This window comes from Pterocles gutturalis, unplaced genomic scaffold (genome assembly GCF_000699245.1).
Source record: "Pterocles gutturalis isolate BGI_N339 unplaced genomic scaffold, ASM69924v1 scaffold15774, whole genome shotgun sequence".
NCBI classification, from domain to species: Eukaryota; Metazoa; Chordata; class Aves; order Pterocliformes; family Pteroclidae; genus Pterocles; species Pterocles gutturalis.
In genome coordinates, this window is record NW_010133491.1 from 7073 (window position 1) to 25847 (window position 18775).

Consider the following 18775-nt stretch of genomic DNA (forward strand, 5'->3'; position numbering starts at 1 on the left):
CCAGTTAGAGACCAGATAACAATTGCTATAATATTTCTTAGATGATTCTCATATGTTACCATCATACTTATTTCCATGTTCATTGCACAATGTATCCCCAAATGCCACATGCACCCGCGGAGATGTGCAGTGGTGTTGGGATCAGATGCTGTGGGCTGGGTCCCGCAACCAGTAACTGGTTGCAGGAATGGTGCTGGCAGCAACTCTGCAGAGTGCTCTGGGGGGGAGTAAATTCTGTGCTGCCCTAAGGATGCTTCTGCAAATGAGTCCATTTTATCAGCAGAACCTTTGCTAAGACATAGATTGCCTAGACTTTAACTGAAAAATTTAAAAAAAGAAGAAAAAAAGAAGGAAAAAACCTCCCAAATCCTCTAAAAGTAAAGAGACTAAACTTTGTCACTTACCACTGAATGTAATGTCATTCTCTGCTCCAGCAGTGCAGGAGTTGTAGGTGGACTGACTCCTCAGACATGGGCTCTTGCAAGGCCAGATCCAAACCAGGGAGCCACTAGAAACAAGCCTATTTGCAAGTGTAAAGAGAAAAAGAGCTAGATTTGCTACGTTTACTGCCACTTGGGTCTGCAAGTATCAGCAGAGCTCCAGAAAAAACATTTATACTTCCATCTTACTGAGCCCCAAGCTGAGGCCCGCAGCAGTGCAGGAGTCTCCAAAAAGCCACAGTGCGAGTCACAGAGCAGGAGGGGTCAAGAGTCCCAGTACTTTGCTCTATACAGAGACAGTAAAGGAAGGATGCATAAAATGGCTGGGATGGATCAATGCCTATCGCTTATAGCTGTCAGGAAAGCATATTTGAATTTCTCTCTTGGAAGAAGCTGACATCTTACAGAGTCAAACACATGGAGTACTTCCAGTGAAGGGCTGGTGTTTCCCCATGTCCTTGGGAGGCAAAATTTCTTGCCACTTCCCATTGAATTCTCTTCTACAACATGTCAGCACAAATGTATACCTGCCATGCTCAGGATTTTTAGTAGAAAGCCAAAAACATGGTGTTCATTTTCTAAACAAAATTCCTCCAACCCTCCACCATCTCACCTACATGCCACAATCTCATCAACACCTACCTCCATTTGAGCATCCCATCATCTCTCTCGCGATGCTGAAAAGCCCTGGAACAATTAATTACTAGGAATGGCTATTTTCTACTTAGGAAGCAAAAATTAACAGTCTTGGCATTCTGTTTTTAAATAATAAATAGAAAATATTTATTTTACAGCATTTTCAAGATAATTTTTGACAAAAAGGCAATTTTCATCAAGCATTTGACAGGCCAAATGAAAGAAATTTTACAGGAAGCTTCATACCTCATACAACTACATACACAAGGTGAGTTCTTGCTCTTTAGATATATTTACGTATGTGTATGTTTCCAGTTTTAACAATTACAAACTAAAAGCTAATATACTGAATTTCAAGAAAACTCCTACTCATGTTATATATAATTACATTGCAGTAATAAAATCAGTGCTTAATATGTCCAAAACAGACAGATATGAAAAACAACAGTACCTTGACACATTGCCGTCTCCCATCTATATGAGCCTATTTTGTTTCTTTTTCTTATCCATCTCAGTTCTTTAAAGACCAGCTTCCTAGTTCTAGCTCTGTGTGACTGACAAAGTATGTTTTTGGAAGCAACACAACAAATCTTATATTAAGATTACAAGAAGATAGAATTCATTGCCCGTGCGGTGATCAGCAAAGAAAATACAGCATTCTTCTCATTACTTCAATGAGTAATCAGCATTAAAGAAAAGAAACAAGAAAAAAATATTCCCCTAAAAGCCCCAAGCAGAAAAAAATCAACCAACTGACCCTCAGGTGTCTTTAGTTCATTACAGAAACATCAGTCTACTGACAAAGACATAAATGTGTCTTTGGGCAAAGTCATGTCATGCTTTTCACATCAGGATGATGGTAGCAATTGGCCACTAGTCATACCAAAAGCAGCAAACATTAGGAAAAGAGGATCAGGAAAAAAGGCTCTCCTGGTTTTGAACACCAGCCAAACCTTCCAACACCATTACTACATAATTAGATCGAAATAATGAGATTTGGATCTTCAGAGAAGAATCGATGACTGGCAGCAGGACTTCTTAAAATTTAAGTGAAAAGAAAGAGAGTAGAAATGTGCTGAAGTCAGAAAAACCCTGACAGAATATTCACAGGAAGCATGGTTAAAATCAGGTTTTGCAACTATATTAACATGAAGAGAGTCCTTAAAAATATCTTTGGAAATAAAGGGTAGAACTGCAGGACAGATCCTCAGCTAAATTCAACAGCACAATCAAAGTTCATAGCAGCTAAATCCCTGTCCTGTATATGTATAAGATGCACATTTATAAATAGGGTAATAATAAGTACAATTATGTTCAATCCACAGCAATTAGACCTGGACTTTGAACAAGCCAGCCATTAGGGAGCTTTGGATTAGGCCCATCTCTAGGAAATACATGAAGGATAGAGGGGGAGGAATGAATTGCAGAAGTACAGCTGCATAGAAGTGATCTATAAGATACAATATTGTGTATTAAGTAGAAGTCAAAGTGTATGGAAAGATCACACAACTGAACATCATCAAGAGATTAAAAGAACCATTTATAACAAACCATGGGAATTTATGCACATATTAAGCACTGATGGAATTTCCTGTCTGAACTTGATTTATTTTAAATTATCTGAAGCAACAAAATAGTTTAATTACTTTTCCTGTCTTGCCTTTATACTGGCATGTGCAAGATTTCTAAACCAGACTTTTCTCTTTTTGCATTTTCTTTTTTTTTTTTCTTTTTTTGTTAACCACACTTGCTGCAAACATGTAAAATAACAAGTTCTCAATGCACTGGTTATTAATACCATATGTCTACTCCATAAAATACCTGCAAAATAAAGCACCCTATTATAAGGGTAACAACTGTCTCAGCTTGTATTTGAAAAAACATGTGTTAGCACAGCATACAAACCTTCAAAGATCTATTGAATATTTGTAACAATGCGATATAAAACATGATTTAAACATAAAAATATTCATAGTATATACGACAATCTTCCAGTGGTAGTTATTGGGCATTGCCCTTCACACATACCATACAACACGCATACAGAAAAACAGACGTACGCTCCCTCTCTTGCTTCAAGACTGACTCTATAATCCCCAGTAAGGAATTGCCTTTCTTTCAGAGTAACAGTTCTTGCTCTAAGTATACAGCTATTTTCCAATGTATTCGATTCCAAAGTAACACAAAGGAATGATGTAATCACATGGCAAATACGTTGTATTATGAAAAGTTAGTCAATAAATATTCTTCTGCTACAGGAAATGTTGTGTAACAGTTCAGCCACATGGTTTGCAATCTTATACAAAAGGCCAGTTATTCTAAGTCCATATCATATCACAAGTCGTACAGCAAGGGCTTCCTTCAGAAACGTCTTGAATCTTGATCATATTTCTCGCTCTGTTCACAATCAGCGTTTAAAAAAGCCCAGATGCCCCCAAAAGCAGCCTAGTATGAAGAACAAATTGTTCAGACACAAGTCAATAAGATCTGTGTGCTTTCACATTATCTCAGCTCCTCTCTCCCAAACACATTACGCAGTTATACCCCCTATAGAAACCAGGAAAAAATATTTATGCATATATGTCTCATATACAAATAGCTTTGTTCCTCCTCACCGCACTATACCCTTCCAGCTCCTGGGTGTGTTGCTTCCGTAGCAGACAAACAGCAGTCATGAGATGTGCTAATGACTTCTCCAGGTCACACTTCCCAGAGTCCTTTTCAAGCATTGCCAAGAGAGGGTGTGACTAAGTGCGATTATTTTTCTTTCCTGTGTGTTGATTCATTTTTTTTGCTATAGAAGTTGTCTCTTGGGTTTGTGCTTTGTTACGGTTTTGATCATTTTCTCAAAGTTCAGTATTTTTATTTTTAACAGCTAGAGAATTTTGAGCCCTCAGAATTTTTTTGTTCTTTTTCTTTCCTTTTTATTTATTTAAGTGCAGGATGAAGTTTTTGCCCTGTCATATGTGACTTTGTTCTCTGCTGTCTCTCACCCCAGCCCTCGGAGACTTGTCTCCCCAGGACCTCCCAGCAGGCAGCTGCCAAAGTCCTTCTCATCTCTTGCAGAGTCTACAGAGTCGACGAGCTTTGCTTATAATCCCTCAGGATGACAGAAGCATAGCTCACATCTGGGGGGGTGCAGAGCACTGACTCAGAGACAGGGGAGCTGGGCACGGAGCTGCCCGAAGCCACCGAATCCCGGAAAGGGGACGGGGGCGTCAGCGCCGGAGAGTCTTCCAGGGTGAGCTTGCTGGTTGCCGGCTCCTCATCTTCCTCCTCCTCTGGGTTCTTCTCATAGACGTATCCCTGAATGAGCTTCACATTCTCGCTCTCCGCTTCCTTGGCCGGGGGAGACAGGGGCTCCTCGCTGAAGGCAGACACCTGGAGAGGTGGCAGAGGGGGCCGCCGTGGGGGGGGGGGCACACCATTCCCCGAGCCAGGCGCGGGGAGGACAGCATTGAAGTCAGGGATGTTGGTGGCAAACTTGTTGACCACTCCTTGCAGCTGGTCCATGAGAGACCGTGGCTGCAGGGGCAGGGTCTTGGGGGGCTGCTCAGGCAAGAAGAGGTGGGTCTCCTCCGCCGTGGCCTGCAGCGGGGGGGTCGTCGCCACCCGCCTGTGCACCACCATGGAGGGGCTGCTGGGCTGGTTGAGGCGAACGGGTTCTCTATCTTCTTCCTCCACCACATTGTACAGAGTCTTACTGCTGCTGTCGGTAAAAGTCAGGCTCTTGCTTTGGCCATGGTAGCTTTTAGTGAGGGGTTTGATCACCGCTGTCTGATTGCACCCTGTTTCCTGGCTCTTGACATGCACCGAGAGTCTGTGCCACATGTGTTCCCCCTTGGGAGCTTGTCTTCCACCTGGTTCAGACCATGACACAGACTTTCCATTAGAACTATGAATAAAATAAAGATGGGTTTATTTGCATTTACATTACGCAGACATAGGCAGCATAACAAGCCTACAAAAATACTGCTTTGCCTCTTTAATAAGCCTCCTGCTCCAGTTCTTCCTGTCCTCCCAGAAATACTACAGAAGGAAACAACAGTATCTTTCAACAGCAGCAATTCCTGTGATTTTCATCCAAAGGTAATTACCCGCCACTGGTTACCCACCCCACTGCCAGCCTGGAAAGCCTGGCCCACAGCAAGGGCTCTGGGAGGGCTGGCTGTGTTTCGAGGACTCTGGCTATGTCATTTTTTATCCAGGTTTGTTCACCCCACCTTGCAGGGGGGAAGAAAAAAGGGGGGGAAAAGTCACAGGAAGAGCTTTAATTAAGCCTGATTTACAGCTTATAGGAAAAATTTTCAAACTGTCAGAAGGAAAACAACCCCCAGCCTTAGCCTTTGGCACTCTGGGTAGAGAGAGGAATAGTCATTAACCTTTACTTTCCTTTTTAATCCCTGGCCCCTCTTTGCATTTAGGAACAGACTAGCTATTACAGAAATGAAGGACACACAGAGCTTCTACCAGATAGGAGGCAAACACACTTCTTCCTGAGCGACTATTATTTACAAACCAGGATAAAATGCTGGGATTGAAAACAGTTGGTTTGTGTGGGCAGAGGAACAAGCAGCAACACGTTGATGGTGAGTTGAACCCTCCGACTCTGCATGCGGGCTGGATCCCATCAAAACGCTGGGCTGTGTGGCCAAGTGGGACCTGAGGGTCAGGTCTGACCCTGAGGAATTGTAGTGGGCTTTTGCATTTCCCTGTACCTTTGCAGAGAGCAGCACTCAAAGCAGAGCGATAACTCATTAGCAGCTGGTAGGACAGGGAGCTAAGAGGTGCTTAAGAGGACCAAGCGATTGTTTAATCGCAGGTCAGGCAGCAGAGATCCTTTAAAAATTATGATATGCATCACCTGGGTGGAAAACAAACTGGAGAGAATTTTGAGATGATTTATGCGAAGCAGCCTTATCTCAGGGTTTCATCCCTCAGGGGGCAGAAGTAAACAAAGAATTACATTTCAGACCCTGTGATTGCAGTGCAGGTGGGAGGCAATCTGAGTGGGAGGCTGGCACAGCAGCATTGCCTCCTGCTATGGCACACACCAGGGGAGATCGGTTTTCTGACATACAGCCTGCAATATTGTTCTGAGTATTTTGCTTTTCCGTGATCAGACTCTTGCGCTTCTCTTTCTCAGAGAGTAAATAATTACCAGTTGAATTTTGCAAAAAAAAATAGTGACTGACTTTGTGGTAGCTGGAAGAAACTGCTACAACAAGATAATGTAAATCTGGCAAAATGGAAAAGAAATGTATACGACAATGTGACACTTTTCTGCTGAGCAGTAAATATTTCTGGAGAGAAAAAGAATTTGAGATGGATCCAAGCTGGGAAGTTCATCTTCAGCTCCAGACTCCAAATGCTGGCCCTGTGACTCACCATCTCTGTGGGAACTGGCTTACCAGAAGGGGACAATCTAAAAAATTCACAACTCCCCGAAGCACGTAGCTGGTAGAACCTGGAGCTGTTTGGATTTAGAGCTTTATCACAGAGGGAAAAAAAGCATCAAGTTCCCAGATGAAGAATGATACCTCTATATTACAGTGATCAATGAAAAGATAAGAATGAAGGTTTAGAAGGATTCCCATTTTGATCAAAATGAGCTGTGGTACAACTTTTTTTTTGAAGTGCTATAGAGATAAGCAAATTAATGTAACTGTTGGGGTTGAAATATTTTTGAAGTAATATTTTAACATACCAAGATCTACAAACTCTTCACACAGAAACACATTTTGTCTGCTTTGACTTCAAAACAAGTCTCTTCTGGTAGAGAGGAAAATAAGCCAAGTGCTCTCATATTGTGTTTTGCTCATGCTGTAGCTTACAAATATTGCAAAGGGCTTTTCTGAAAAAACAACCATGATGATTACCTGCTGTCTTTTATGTCCACTTCTGTATCATTTACTTCTTCATATCCAGCTCTGGAGCATCATCTCACTTTTGAATCCCTCCTCACACCATCTGTTTAGTCTCTATCTCATTTTGTTCCCAAGATTTTGTATTTTACATCAAATGCAAGCACTGCTATTTTAAGGAACTTACTACCTCTGTCTTCAGATCTTCCTCCTATACAGTTCATTTTCCTCCCCCTCACTCTCAAATTCTTTTCTTCTGATTTCTTTCTTCTGTAGCACTCTCCATAACGTACTTAATCGAGCTCAAGTCAATGGCTGTACTTAAACTGCACTGGGACTGCAATATCCAAATGTAAACAAACCACTTAATCAGGATTTGTCTGTTACCGACTTGCTCTACCGGGAAAGCTGGTGCTGCTGAAGCACCTTGCCTCTGCTTGCCAGGCCTTACTGCTCGTGGCTCTGATGGCCTCGTGACAAATAGCTTTAGAGCTGCAGTTGCTCTCCGTGGAGTCAATTTGGTGACTTCCCCCAGGAATTCTCTCTTTTCTGCTGGTGTTCTCCTCAGTCTCTCGTTCCAGCTCTTTCCTCGCTGTGTCCATGCACTATTAACCCATTAATGAGTCATGTTTGAGACAGAGTCACAGGATTGTCACAGAAATACCTGGGCTCTGTCTTGCTGGACAGCTGGTAGGGAGTCACAGCAACGTCACATGCTCAGGCAAAATTAACAATTAACATGCAAGAAAAACGGTTGTTATCCTGGAACAAAGACCAGCCATCTTGAACAGCATCAATCGACACTTAGTCAAAAAGCAAAGATGGCGCTGGAAAAGCTCAGATCTGACCTAGGTCATGATGAGACAGGAGTCAACTCATTTGTGCAAAGCAATGATGACAATCCTGAGTGTATGTGGGATGCATGGTCACCACTCGCTAAGTGATTGTCACCTTTTTTGAAAGAAGCATCCATTGGAGAAGGTGAAGATAGAAATAATCTGCCTGGCATAATGGGAGAAGGGATGATTTTTTCCACACAAAGGCAGGAGAGGGCAGCAAGCCAGATCACGGTTGGGGTATGGAAAATGTGGTATTCAATTGCACAGTGACGAGGTGGAACTAGCAGGTCTTTTCTTGCTTCTATTGATACGACCATTACCCATTTCATGTCCATCATGTATTTATTTGCCTTTCCTAACTTTATCTTTCCTTTTTACAATTTCCTATGGGATTTAGACTTCACACTTACTGCCTAGAAGTGAACTCCTTGGAGTCTCAAGGGATCTTAAGGTTTGTAGTTGTGTATACCCAGTGTAACACTCAAAGTATTATTTATTCAAGTCCTTGCACCTAGCCTAAATGTTCAGAAAGGTTCTTGGATATCAGCACATAAGATATGCTTGCTTTAGCTTTATAGGCAAGGACATACATTCAATATAGCCACTCATTTTAATTCTCACCACAGCATTGTCTAGGTTTTTTATATTTTGTATATTTCTTGTGTGACTTTTTTTTAGTTCCATGAGCAGACTTGTCACTATTTTTGGTAATTCAAAGTGTTGTTTTTAACACATGCATCGATCTTTACAATGTACTCTCTGCATGAGTCCGGGGCAGTTGTTTTCAGATACTTTCAGCTGACGATTCTAGACACTGAACAAACTGGAAAACAACTTCAGACCTTAATAGTTATTTGCAGAAGGTCTTCAAAAGAACTGATGTACCCAAATCTGAGACTGTGGTCCAAAATATCTCTGCCCAGCCCTTTCTTATCTGAGGACGTGCCTACATCTTGTTAGATGGCCCACTGTTCACTGTTAATTATCTCCGCCTGCCCAAAATCCTGCTCCTGCTTGTGACAAGGACTGCCCTGGACTCAAGTCCAGTCACAGGCCAAGAACAGAGTCCTGCTCCTGCCAGTTCCAGGGGGATCTGACCTTGTTGGCTTCCTTGGAGCAATGTTGAGTCTGAGCACCTCACAAATGATGGTTCCTCCCCACATGGCAGGGTCCTGACAATGTCTTGCTTTGGATAGCAAAGGTTTCTTTACCTCTTAGAGGCTGAATGCTCCTGAAGTGGAGGATGATTGCCCCATTTCTGAGAGCCAGTGGTCTAAGGTAATCTAGTCTGTGCAACTCTCTGATCTTCTCACCAGTGACTCTATAACCTGAGACCCAGAGCATAGAGAATTAGATAAACTTTCAGTCGTGTGCCTGAACCTTTGTCTTTTTTGCCTTGAACATTTTATGCATGGCATTCCCTAATTGATATGACCTGAAATTGTTAAACAGAGTGGTATTCCCAGGGTGCTCTGATGAGGTTAACTTCAGGAAGAGACAGATCGGGGAAATGGCTCCTCATCTGACGTAGGGCTTGTCACTGCCAGAGTGAAACAGCTGGAGATGGAGTCAGGCAAAGTGCTTGATAAAGAGCCATTCTAGTTAAAAAGGACGGGGTATTCCTTGATCTGTTACAGTTCATCTCCTATTTCGTCCCTTTAGGATGCCAGAGTTGTGGTCTGTTATCTTCTCCAGGTGGCCGTGAGCTGAAGGAGCATCTTAAGCTTGCCAACATGAGGGATACATTCATCTGGGTCAGACCTGGTGGTGTTAGACAAGATTCAGGGACAGTTTTATGATATAAGGCTGTGTTTTTTTTAAAGCAGCAATGACAATTAATCAGTGGAAGAGTTTATAGGAGAAGTGATGTATGTTTCCTTTCTTTCATTGTCAGACTGATGCCTTGGCCATAGCTTCCTCCTTGTAGTCACTGAAATTAACCTCTATTAACTGAAATGCCACAGCCAGTAGGAAGCATTGAGACAACCCAGCAGTCCCTTCTATGAAGCTAACATTTTAGGAATGAACATTAAATGCAACTTGAGAAAGGGCTATCAAGGCTGTCAACAAAAATTAGGTCCAAGCCAAACCCTGAACAATCTTATCAGCAACCAGATGAGGTCAGTGTCGGGTACTGCCCAGTCAACAAATGATGCTCCCCCCTTCAAAGAGCGGGGCACCCTTACTGGCTGCCTGGCAACTGTTCTCCAGACAGCAGCACATGCAGGGCTGTCCCGGTGCACTTACACAGCGATGGCCAGCCTTCAGATACAGCAGGGAAGCAGAGCAAAGGAAAGGCCCCATCCAAAAGCTGTACCTTGGACAAAACCTTTCTCAGCCCAAACAGCATTTGTTGGTGGCTGCCCTCCTAGGGAAGACAGCAGAGGAATTTCTGCCCTGCCCACAGAAAGGCAGTTAGCCATCCACCAGCTTTCTCCAACCCTGCAATCCCACAAAAAGTGGTAATGAGCCCGAGCAAAGCTCTGTGCCACTGCATCCTCACTGTTCCCAGCATCCAAACTAACAAGCTTAAAATTTAAGACTAGTACCTGCACTGCAGCACATTGCAGGTGCTTTGCTGGTATCCCCAAGGTCTCTTCCGTTATTGTCTCCATTTCAGTAAGGCCACTGGGGCATGAAATTTTGATTAAGGGAGTGAACTGTTTTTACTCCAAGGTAGTGATACTTCCCTGTGCTAAACAGGACCCTCCTCTTGGAGCTGCAGCAGTCAGCCCTGCCACTCATTAGTGGAGCAAGCCACGCTGGTTAGCATGTTGTTGCATGCCTGATTCTTGGAGCATTGCTTCTAGAGACTCATCTCTTTTACTAACCCAGGTTTAACCTCTCTGTGGCTCACCTAGGAGTGAGGGAGCCATCATCAACCACAGTCCCTATCTGGTGTATGCTCAGGTTTTTTGCCTGATAAGCATCAGTTATTATCACCTGACAAACCAATTTCATCCTTAGCCCACTTGCACTGTAATCTCTGAGTGATAAGACGACCTTACAACAGTTCTCACAGTGTGACTCCAATGCTTTCTGTGGTGCTGTATAATTAGAGCAAACTTTAACCTCCCACTGGGGTTTCTGGAAATTTAAATTACTGAACTAACTTTTCATTGTCGCTCCCCTCCTTTTTTTTTTTTAGGACAAAATTGCCTTGGGCATGGGACACAATGTTCTATGTAAATTAGAGAGCTGCTTTAATGCTGGAAACTGCTACACAAAACACAGGAAAACCTTAACACTGTCAGGCTGTCTTACAAGGGCAGAACCTGATAAGACTTGGGGTTGTTGTGGGTGAGCACAAGCCCAGAGCTGCCTTTCCAACCCTCCATCTTGCCACCGGCTTGTGTCAACTAAATTTAACCTGGTTATTTCCTTCATTAGTTATTCTGATGCAAAAGTTAAACATTACTGTGATCTGAGCTGCACATAAGCTTTCTAATGTATATTGACCGTATTGATAACTGATTTTTTGCTGATTTTGATTTTCTAATTTAAATTGAAATGTTAATGTTATACAGATTGTAACTTGGATGCAGTAGCTATGTCTAGCTTGAATATGTTGTGACATGATCCTGGTTCCCACCCACAGGGTCCCCAGGTTGGGGTCAGACCCCTGGGGTAAGATCAGAGGGTGCCAGCCCCCCTCTCCCTTATGTCCTGGTCACCCGGATGGGGAAGCAGGAGCCAGGAGTGGGGACTGACACTTTATGCTCACACTAGCATGGTACTGGGTTGCTGCTGGCTCATACATGGTTCTAGGGCAGGGAAGTACTCCCAAATCCAGCAGTTGAGGTATAGCCAAATATCCCTAAATAAATAGATTTATTCACTTTGGGAGTCAACAATTACATATATGTACATAAGCACTTTTATACATCTGTAAATTTGGGGTGCAGGGGGCAAGAGAGGTGCTCTCGCAATGCTTCAACATAGTTGAAGTCCTTCAACTTTAGTATCATAGATCTTACCTAGCTCAACAAAGGTTTGAGAATATTACACCAACAATGTGTATAAAGGGCTGACTACTAATCATAGTTACTAATATTAATTTTTAGTCTCATATGAAAGATAGAAGCTATGTCACATTTCAGTCATCCATCCAAGTATTAGAAACTTTTGATTCACCAGTGTGTTTTGTTATAAAAAACTGATTAAAAATAAGTTACTACAAATAATTTGGAGAAATATATTTGCAGAGTTTGCAAACTGCTTGTGATCTGTTGGCTTTGACATTATGAAAGTGTCCTCAAAAGTACAAAGCAGTGTTGCAGCTTGTAAGCTCTTCATTAAGTATTTGGAAAAAAGTATCAAATAACTACTATACTAATGGGCTGCTGAACACAAAATTCAAGTTAATAACCAGTCTGTCCCAAATAGCAGGCAAATTCTTCCAGTGTTCAAGAAATGAAGATCAGAAATCTACAAATCAAAGTGAAATAAAAAGTGCTCTTACTAGTGAAAACATTTTGAATCTGGTTTTTTGTCATTAGTAAGTAAACCTCACCAAATATTCAGAATTAATATATACTACTGAATCACCTTTGTAATTTTTTTTAAGGATTTTAAGGTTAGTGCATGGAAAAAGCATGGTGTAAATCATCACAGATCCTCTGATATCAATGGAGAAGCACATTTGTGTTATCTGAGAATGTTTCTCAGGCTATTCAGTGTAAATGTATATGACAGTACAGCCAATGACAATACCTAAACTGAAGTATTTATTCAGACAGGCTCAAAAAGGAGCACAGCTAATGGAACCTGCAAACTGAAAATTATAGCTTGTTGAGCAAAGGGACCCAGGAAGCTTAGGAACATGGGAAGAAAAAGACAGAATGAAATTAATTTAGGAAAAGTGTAGGTGGGTTCAACTAAGACAAAATAGTGTGTAGGGCTGGAAGGCTGTGAAGATCAACAACCTTGGAAAACATTGCATCAAAAGAAATACCATCAAAAAAAGTTATTGAGCTGCTGTTGAATAAGAAAGACTAATCGATGACTTTTGAATATAATAAAGCCACAAAAAATAGCCCATGAATTCTGTGTTTCCCCCTCAGAAGTACCACACCGTCGTACAGTGATGAGAAGGTCTTTCCTATGAATGCAGTTTAATAGAAATGAAGACAGTTGGGGGATTGTCCTTGCTTTCTGTAATCCTCTGTGGTTCTGATGGAAAATGATCTGAAGAACCACATTTTTTACCAGAAAGATATTGACAAACTGGAAGCTGTATATTGAACAACAATTTAAAAACCATCGGGGACAGAGAGTGTGTGAGAGAAAGGTTAAAATAGCTGAATATGTTCAGTTTGATTTTAAATATCTGAAAGGCATTAGCACTGAGGCTGGAAGGTATTTCATAAAGCATAGAGATGCACAACTGAGAGCCCTAGATTAAACTGCACAAGGGAAAAATCATACTGAAAATCCTACTCAATAGCTGTATCAAAGCAGGAATAAATTCCCAATGAACTGGTAAAAGCCTGTTGCTCTGGATATTTGCTGCCACAAAGTGTGCAGCCCTTGCAGAGGTAACAGTCAATGAGGTCTTTCTCCCACTATAACTTGTCAGATTCTCTGGTATACTTGAGAATTAAATGAACTCCCAACAGTTTAAACAGAGGTTGAAGAACCATCAGACTTGCCTTAACATGCCAGCATTTTGAGTGCAAACTTAACGCAGTTGCCACAGGAAGCTTAGTCATGAGGCCCCTCGTTTGTCATATCCAGCTCTCCCTAACATGCTGTAGTAGATAAAGCAGCTACTAAAGCCTGGGGGTTTGCTGGGTGTATTTGAAAGTTTCCATAGTAACAAATGTGGAACTTCAGAAGAAAAGAGCCCTGAAACTCAAAGCCAATGTTTTTGAGGTTTTTAATGTGATAATAAATTTTGATTATTCTATATTTTCATGATTCTTCATTTCTGGCCATCTCCAGGATCACATGGAGAACAGAGATCAACATTAGCACAAGAACTGATGCTAAGTATTGTGTATATCAAAATACAAGAGAGTTTCAAGTTCCTACAGCTATTTGCTTGTAACTGGAAGGTGAAGGAAACCATAGTACCCATGGTGCTTTTTAGCATTTTGGGGTAGCAAAGCAGGGCTTCCTCAGGAAAATCCAGACTCGCAAACTTCTGCAGTTCTGGTGGCTGAGACTCAGGCATGAGGCCAGGCAGTGGTGATGGGCATCTGGTGACATGACGGACACCTGCCTACTGCTCAGCCTGGGCAGTGGCCACAGGGAGCTCAGGCAGTTGGTCACTGCTGGGGGACGTGCCCTGCCTCTGGCTGCAGTGAAGCACTGCCAGGCCTCTGAAAGCATCTCCCTGGCTGGAGGGAGAGGGAAGCCTGAGAGGCAGGGAAGGGGAGACAAGCCAAAGTAGCAAACTTCATGCTCAGCAGGTCTGAAAAGCTCCACTGCTTTTTTAAAGCCTTTATTATCTGTGCAGCTGCATTTGAAGTCCCGTTGACTGGTTGGAGTCCCACCAGAGGTGTTTTTCAGGGAGCTCGTGTGGATGAGGATTTTTTTTTCCAAACTGAAAAAAAAAATCCCAAGCATTGTCATGCAAAAAGCAGGAGGTTCAGCCTTCTCTGTGCTCAGGGGTTTTACAGCTTGTGCCCATGCTGTCTGAATAGAATCTGTTGCTGCATTCTCTTTTCTTTGTCTCATACTGGTACGCCTGTGTTGGACTCCCATTTCATCATCAGTCTTTCCAGACAGACAATTGTCGATCTGTGCCCTGGGAATCCGCAGCACTTGCTCCAGATCAGAAAAGAAGTGCATATTGTTGGCAGACTGGAAGCTAATAACAAAATGTTTGTACTGCTCCTGGCTTTGTACATTTGCCTTTAAGGGTGGGAGACCTGGTTGGTGCACAGGCCCTGTGAAACCATCACTACTGCTCCAAAATATGATGCATTGTGTATATTTCTTCTGATCTGCAAATCAGAGGGGCAGGTTTGATTCCTACCTGTCCACAAATAGCACAGACTGTCAGAGGCATATGCAGAGGGAGGATGCTTTGTTGCTGAGTAGAAGAGCTGAGCAGCATCTCCAGCTGTACAGACACAGCGCTGCTCAAAATGCTGCGTCAGTGGATCGCAGGCAGCTTTCCACCTAGTCACTGCACAGCCTTCCCTGGGGCGGGGAGCTGTTTCACATCTGCAGTTTATCAGATGGAAATGAGCATAAATCTGTCCCGGAAGAAATGAGGCGAAGCCTTTCTGTTTCTGCAACATCTATCATGTTTTCTCTGCCGGGTTTATGTTTGCTCAGAGAAGGCAGTATTTGCACTTCTTTTTTTTGGAAGAGCTGAACTTTGCTAGTGTCCACTGAACAGAGAATATGCAGAATCTGAACATCTTTCAGAAACTATAACAGGAGAATTTTCTCTGCTACTCTTTAAAGACACATTTAGGGCGACCGTTTGTTCCTAGGCCACATTCTGCTGGTTTTATTTTCATGTGCCTGCTCATGATTTCCCTGTTCTGTGAATCCCACCAAACCAGCATTTTCTGTGTTCCCTCTGCTGGAAGCAGTTCACTAGCAAGCACAGTTAGCAGGAGCTGTGCACAGCAAAGGTGTTTTGCTGTGAGACAGCCAATAGATCATTGTTTAAAGTACTCAGGATAACGTCATCTCCATGCAAAACTGTAAAAAATAAAAGAAATGTTGGCTAAATGGAAAAAGAAGATAAAATTAGTACAAAAAAAAGAGGCTGTGTTTGCAAAGTTGTAGGCATTTACAAATAAAATTGAAGGCTATAACAAAAAAGTAAAAGCTGCAAAAAAATTATTCCTTGTCCTCTTCATCACATCTGGACAATCAGATTAAGGCATTGTGTGAAACCAGGGACATAAGCAAATTTCCCATCTCATGCACCACATTTGTCCCATCATTAGACATGACAAACCAATGAGAAAGAGAAAGCAAGGGGTAAAACCACTCTTTGTCATGCAGCTTCTCTTACACATTCGCTGCAGTGTGGGATTTTTCAAAGCTGCACATGTGCCGACGGACACTGGCTGGTGGGCGAGAACTCTGGCTGCCTCTTCCTGAAGATTGAAAAGAAAAAGACACCCAGTGAGTGGTTATACACATGTGCACACATGGTGGCTATACCACTCAATAGGGTGCCTGTCCCTGACCTATGCCTAAGGGACACTGCAGGCTTTCCCATTCCTTCTCCTCTTGCTCATTGGGCCAGTCACCTCGACTTGCACGCAGGTTCCTCCTTGGCTCCTACCATCCTTGGCTCCAGCATGGTATTGTTTAAAATATGTTCTCATGGTCTGTGTCCCTGCTCCCTCTGCTGCTGAGCCTTGATGCACTTTACATACCCTATGGCAAGGGCTGCTGTGCATTTAGCTGTCAGCAGGACTTCTCCCCTGGTACTCTCAATGCAGGGTGAAATTATAAAAAAGGAGCATCCGCCTTTCATATCTTACTTACAAAAACATCACCAGAAGTTTTTGCTGGTGGAGTTTTTAATATATCCTCAGCTCCTGCTTTTTCTCTGTACATTCTATTCCCATACTCTGCTTTTCTAAATGTTTCCTTTCTTTTACTTTTTAGCTTTAGCTGTATAGTCACTCACTTTCACTATATGTGATTTCACTGTATGGGCTTCTTTTTCCTCATGGAAATGTTGGCCTTATTGAGGTAGACCCAAAATGAAGAGTCTCCTAGACACTCTGTCTGCAATGATAATTCCAAAAGGGATTGCAGATGGAAGTTTTGGCCATTAATATAAGACAGTTTCCACTCAGTTTTTCTCCTCTCTCTTACCCTATCAAGTGGCTGCAAACTCTCATTTATCTTCCCCAGTATCAATAAAAATATATACACACAGGCACGTGCTTTGACAAAAATCTCAGGTATTTTTGCACATGGAATGTATCGATGAATTTCTGCAAAAAAAAAGTTGTCATTGTATTGCAAATAAAATGCAAATCAAAATTCAGCGTTTCTCCCCATCAAACAAACATAGTGCATGCTTGCCAGACTTCTGTTTACCTCAAAACAACAGATTCATGGCTGGCATGTGCATGTACTACATACTCAGTACAGCTGCTCGTGAGCCAAACAAGCCATTCGTCTCACCACATACTAAAGCACAGGAGCACAGCGTGATGTACACAGAATACATGCATACCCATTTTGGAGAGGTAGATGCCTTGAGATGACTTCTGAACTATTATGAATAAAGCACAAATAAGACATTGCTGAGCAATTTTGTAAACCTGCTCCCTTTGAAGTCTCTAGAATATCTGAATTCCTTACCAGATGTAATGAGATCTCTGAGATCTGACAATTTAAAGGCAATCATAAAGTAGGAATTTAGCTACCATGCTCTTTCCTGTACCCTATTAAATTTACAGAGATTATTAAGCACCTGATTAAACAGAATATCAAACATTTATAGAGATCTTCAGTTTTCTTCATCTAGTGACAGAACAAGAGCTTTCTATTTTCTGTGCTTGTTTTGTTAAAAGTCAGAAATTAGTAGGCTGTTCAGTCACAGGAGCTAATTTTACAAAAAAAAAAAAAAAGTAGCAACATGCAGTTGATTATCCAAGAGAAAAATCAAGTTCTAAATGTATCTCACACATGTGCAGTGCTGTATGCACAACAAGAGGGCACACAGCCACGGACAGCCTTGCTCAGGGACTCTGGAAAAGGTGGAAGACATTTGTTTCAGAACACTGCTTGGGACCTGGGTCTTTCTGAGTCAACAGGCTTTACCGGCTACCATCCCTCAGCTACTGCAGCTTGCTGTCACTTCTGGCTTACTTAATGGTGTCTCTTATTACCCCACCTGTATTTCTTTGTATTCAGATATATCCCTGGAATAAGAGCTCTCCAAGCTCTGGGCATCTGTAGGTCTCGTTATGAAATCCTCCTATGGGAAAGGAAGAAAGAAGCCTTCTTCCCCAGACAGTCCAAAATACTTCCGAACATGTTCAAAATACAGTGAACTCTTTTCTTACTGTGGCTGTAGTTGTGCTTCTCAACCAAAATCAAACGCAGATGTGGTGGGTTTGCCCCTGGCTGTGGGCCAACCCACACACCCCTTCACTCAATTCCCACCCCCTCCCCTCCCCCCCAATGGCTAACAATCCCAGAGCAGGGAGAGTCCCGAAACCGCACCCAGAGATTATTATTACTATTATTTTCAATACTATTGCAGTTTAGTTATTAAATTGTTCTTATCTCATAAGTCCTTTTTTTCCCCTTTACCCCTTTAATTCTCTTCCCCATCCACAGGGTGGGGAGGTTGGGGGGGGGGGGAATTGGGTGAATGGGTGTGTGGGTTGACCTCCACCCAAGGGCAAACCCATCACAGCAGATATTACATGTAAGAGAGTATGCAACCCCAAATGCCTCGCCGGGTTTGCATTCTGTGGCAGGCTGTTGTTAAAATGCTGTCAAGCTCCATCAAAGCAGTGGTCTGCCTTTTGGTCAAGGTCAAGAGGGATCCCCATATGGTGATATACAGCATATACACTACAGAAATCAGCTCTACATTTCAAGGTTCGTGCTTCACTAGAATTTGGATTGGGATTTATAGTGGGATTTGTATTTATAGTAAAATTTGGATTTGTAATGTTATGAGAAATGTAGTGCATGTGTTGATTATACTTCAGTGAATTCTTTTGCAATTATCAAATCATTGTCAACTACATAAATAATAATAAATGCTTTCGAAGCATTCAATTTGAAGTATCCTTATAGGCTTGTTTTGTCTTACTAGTAGTGTGTGGTAATACTGCAGAGCCCTGACGCAGGATTAGTGCCCAGATCTCTGTAGCTCTCTTTTTTCCCTCCTATTTTTAATTATGACAATGTATATATATATATTTAATTATAACAATGTATTCCCTCTTCTTTCTGGCACTTCACATACATTTCTCTGGTTACCAAAAAATTATGTAGCCTGCCCATCTTTACAATATGAGGATTAGTGGGACACATTTGGGGCAGT

At 42.2% G+C, this 18775-nt stretch overlaps 1 protein-coding gene across 1 annotated transcript in view; it reads right to left on the bottom strand.

Moving 5' to 3' along the window:
- Positions 1–4145: 4145 nt before the first annotated feature.
- GRM1 (glutamate receptor, metabotropic 1) overlaps positions 4146–18775 on the bottom strand; it is a gene marked incomplete at its 5' end in the record, with an annotated part of 66246 nt that continues 51616 nt past the window's right edge. Inside the window, one exon of the mRNA XM_010081265.1 lies at positions 4146–4971. Coding sequence (XP_010079567.1) covers positions 4146–4971 — 826 coding nt within the window. The remainder of the gene's footprint in view (positions 4972–18775) is intronic.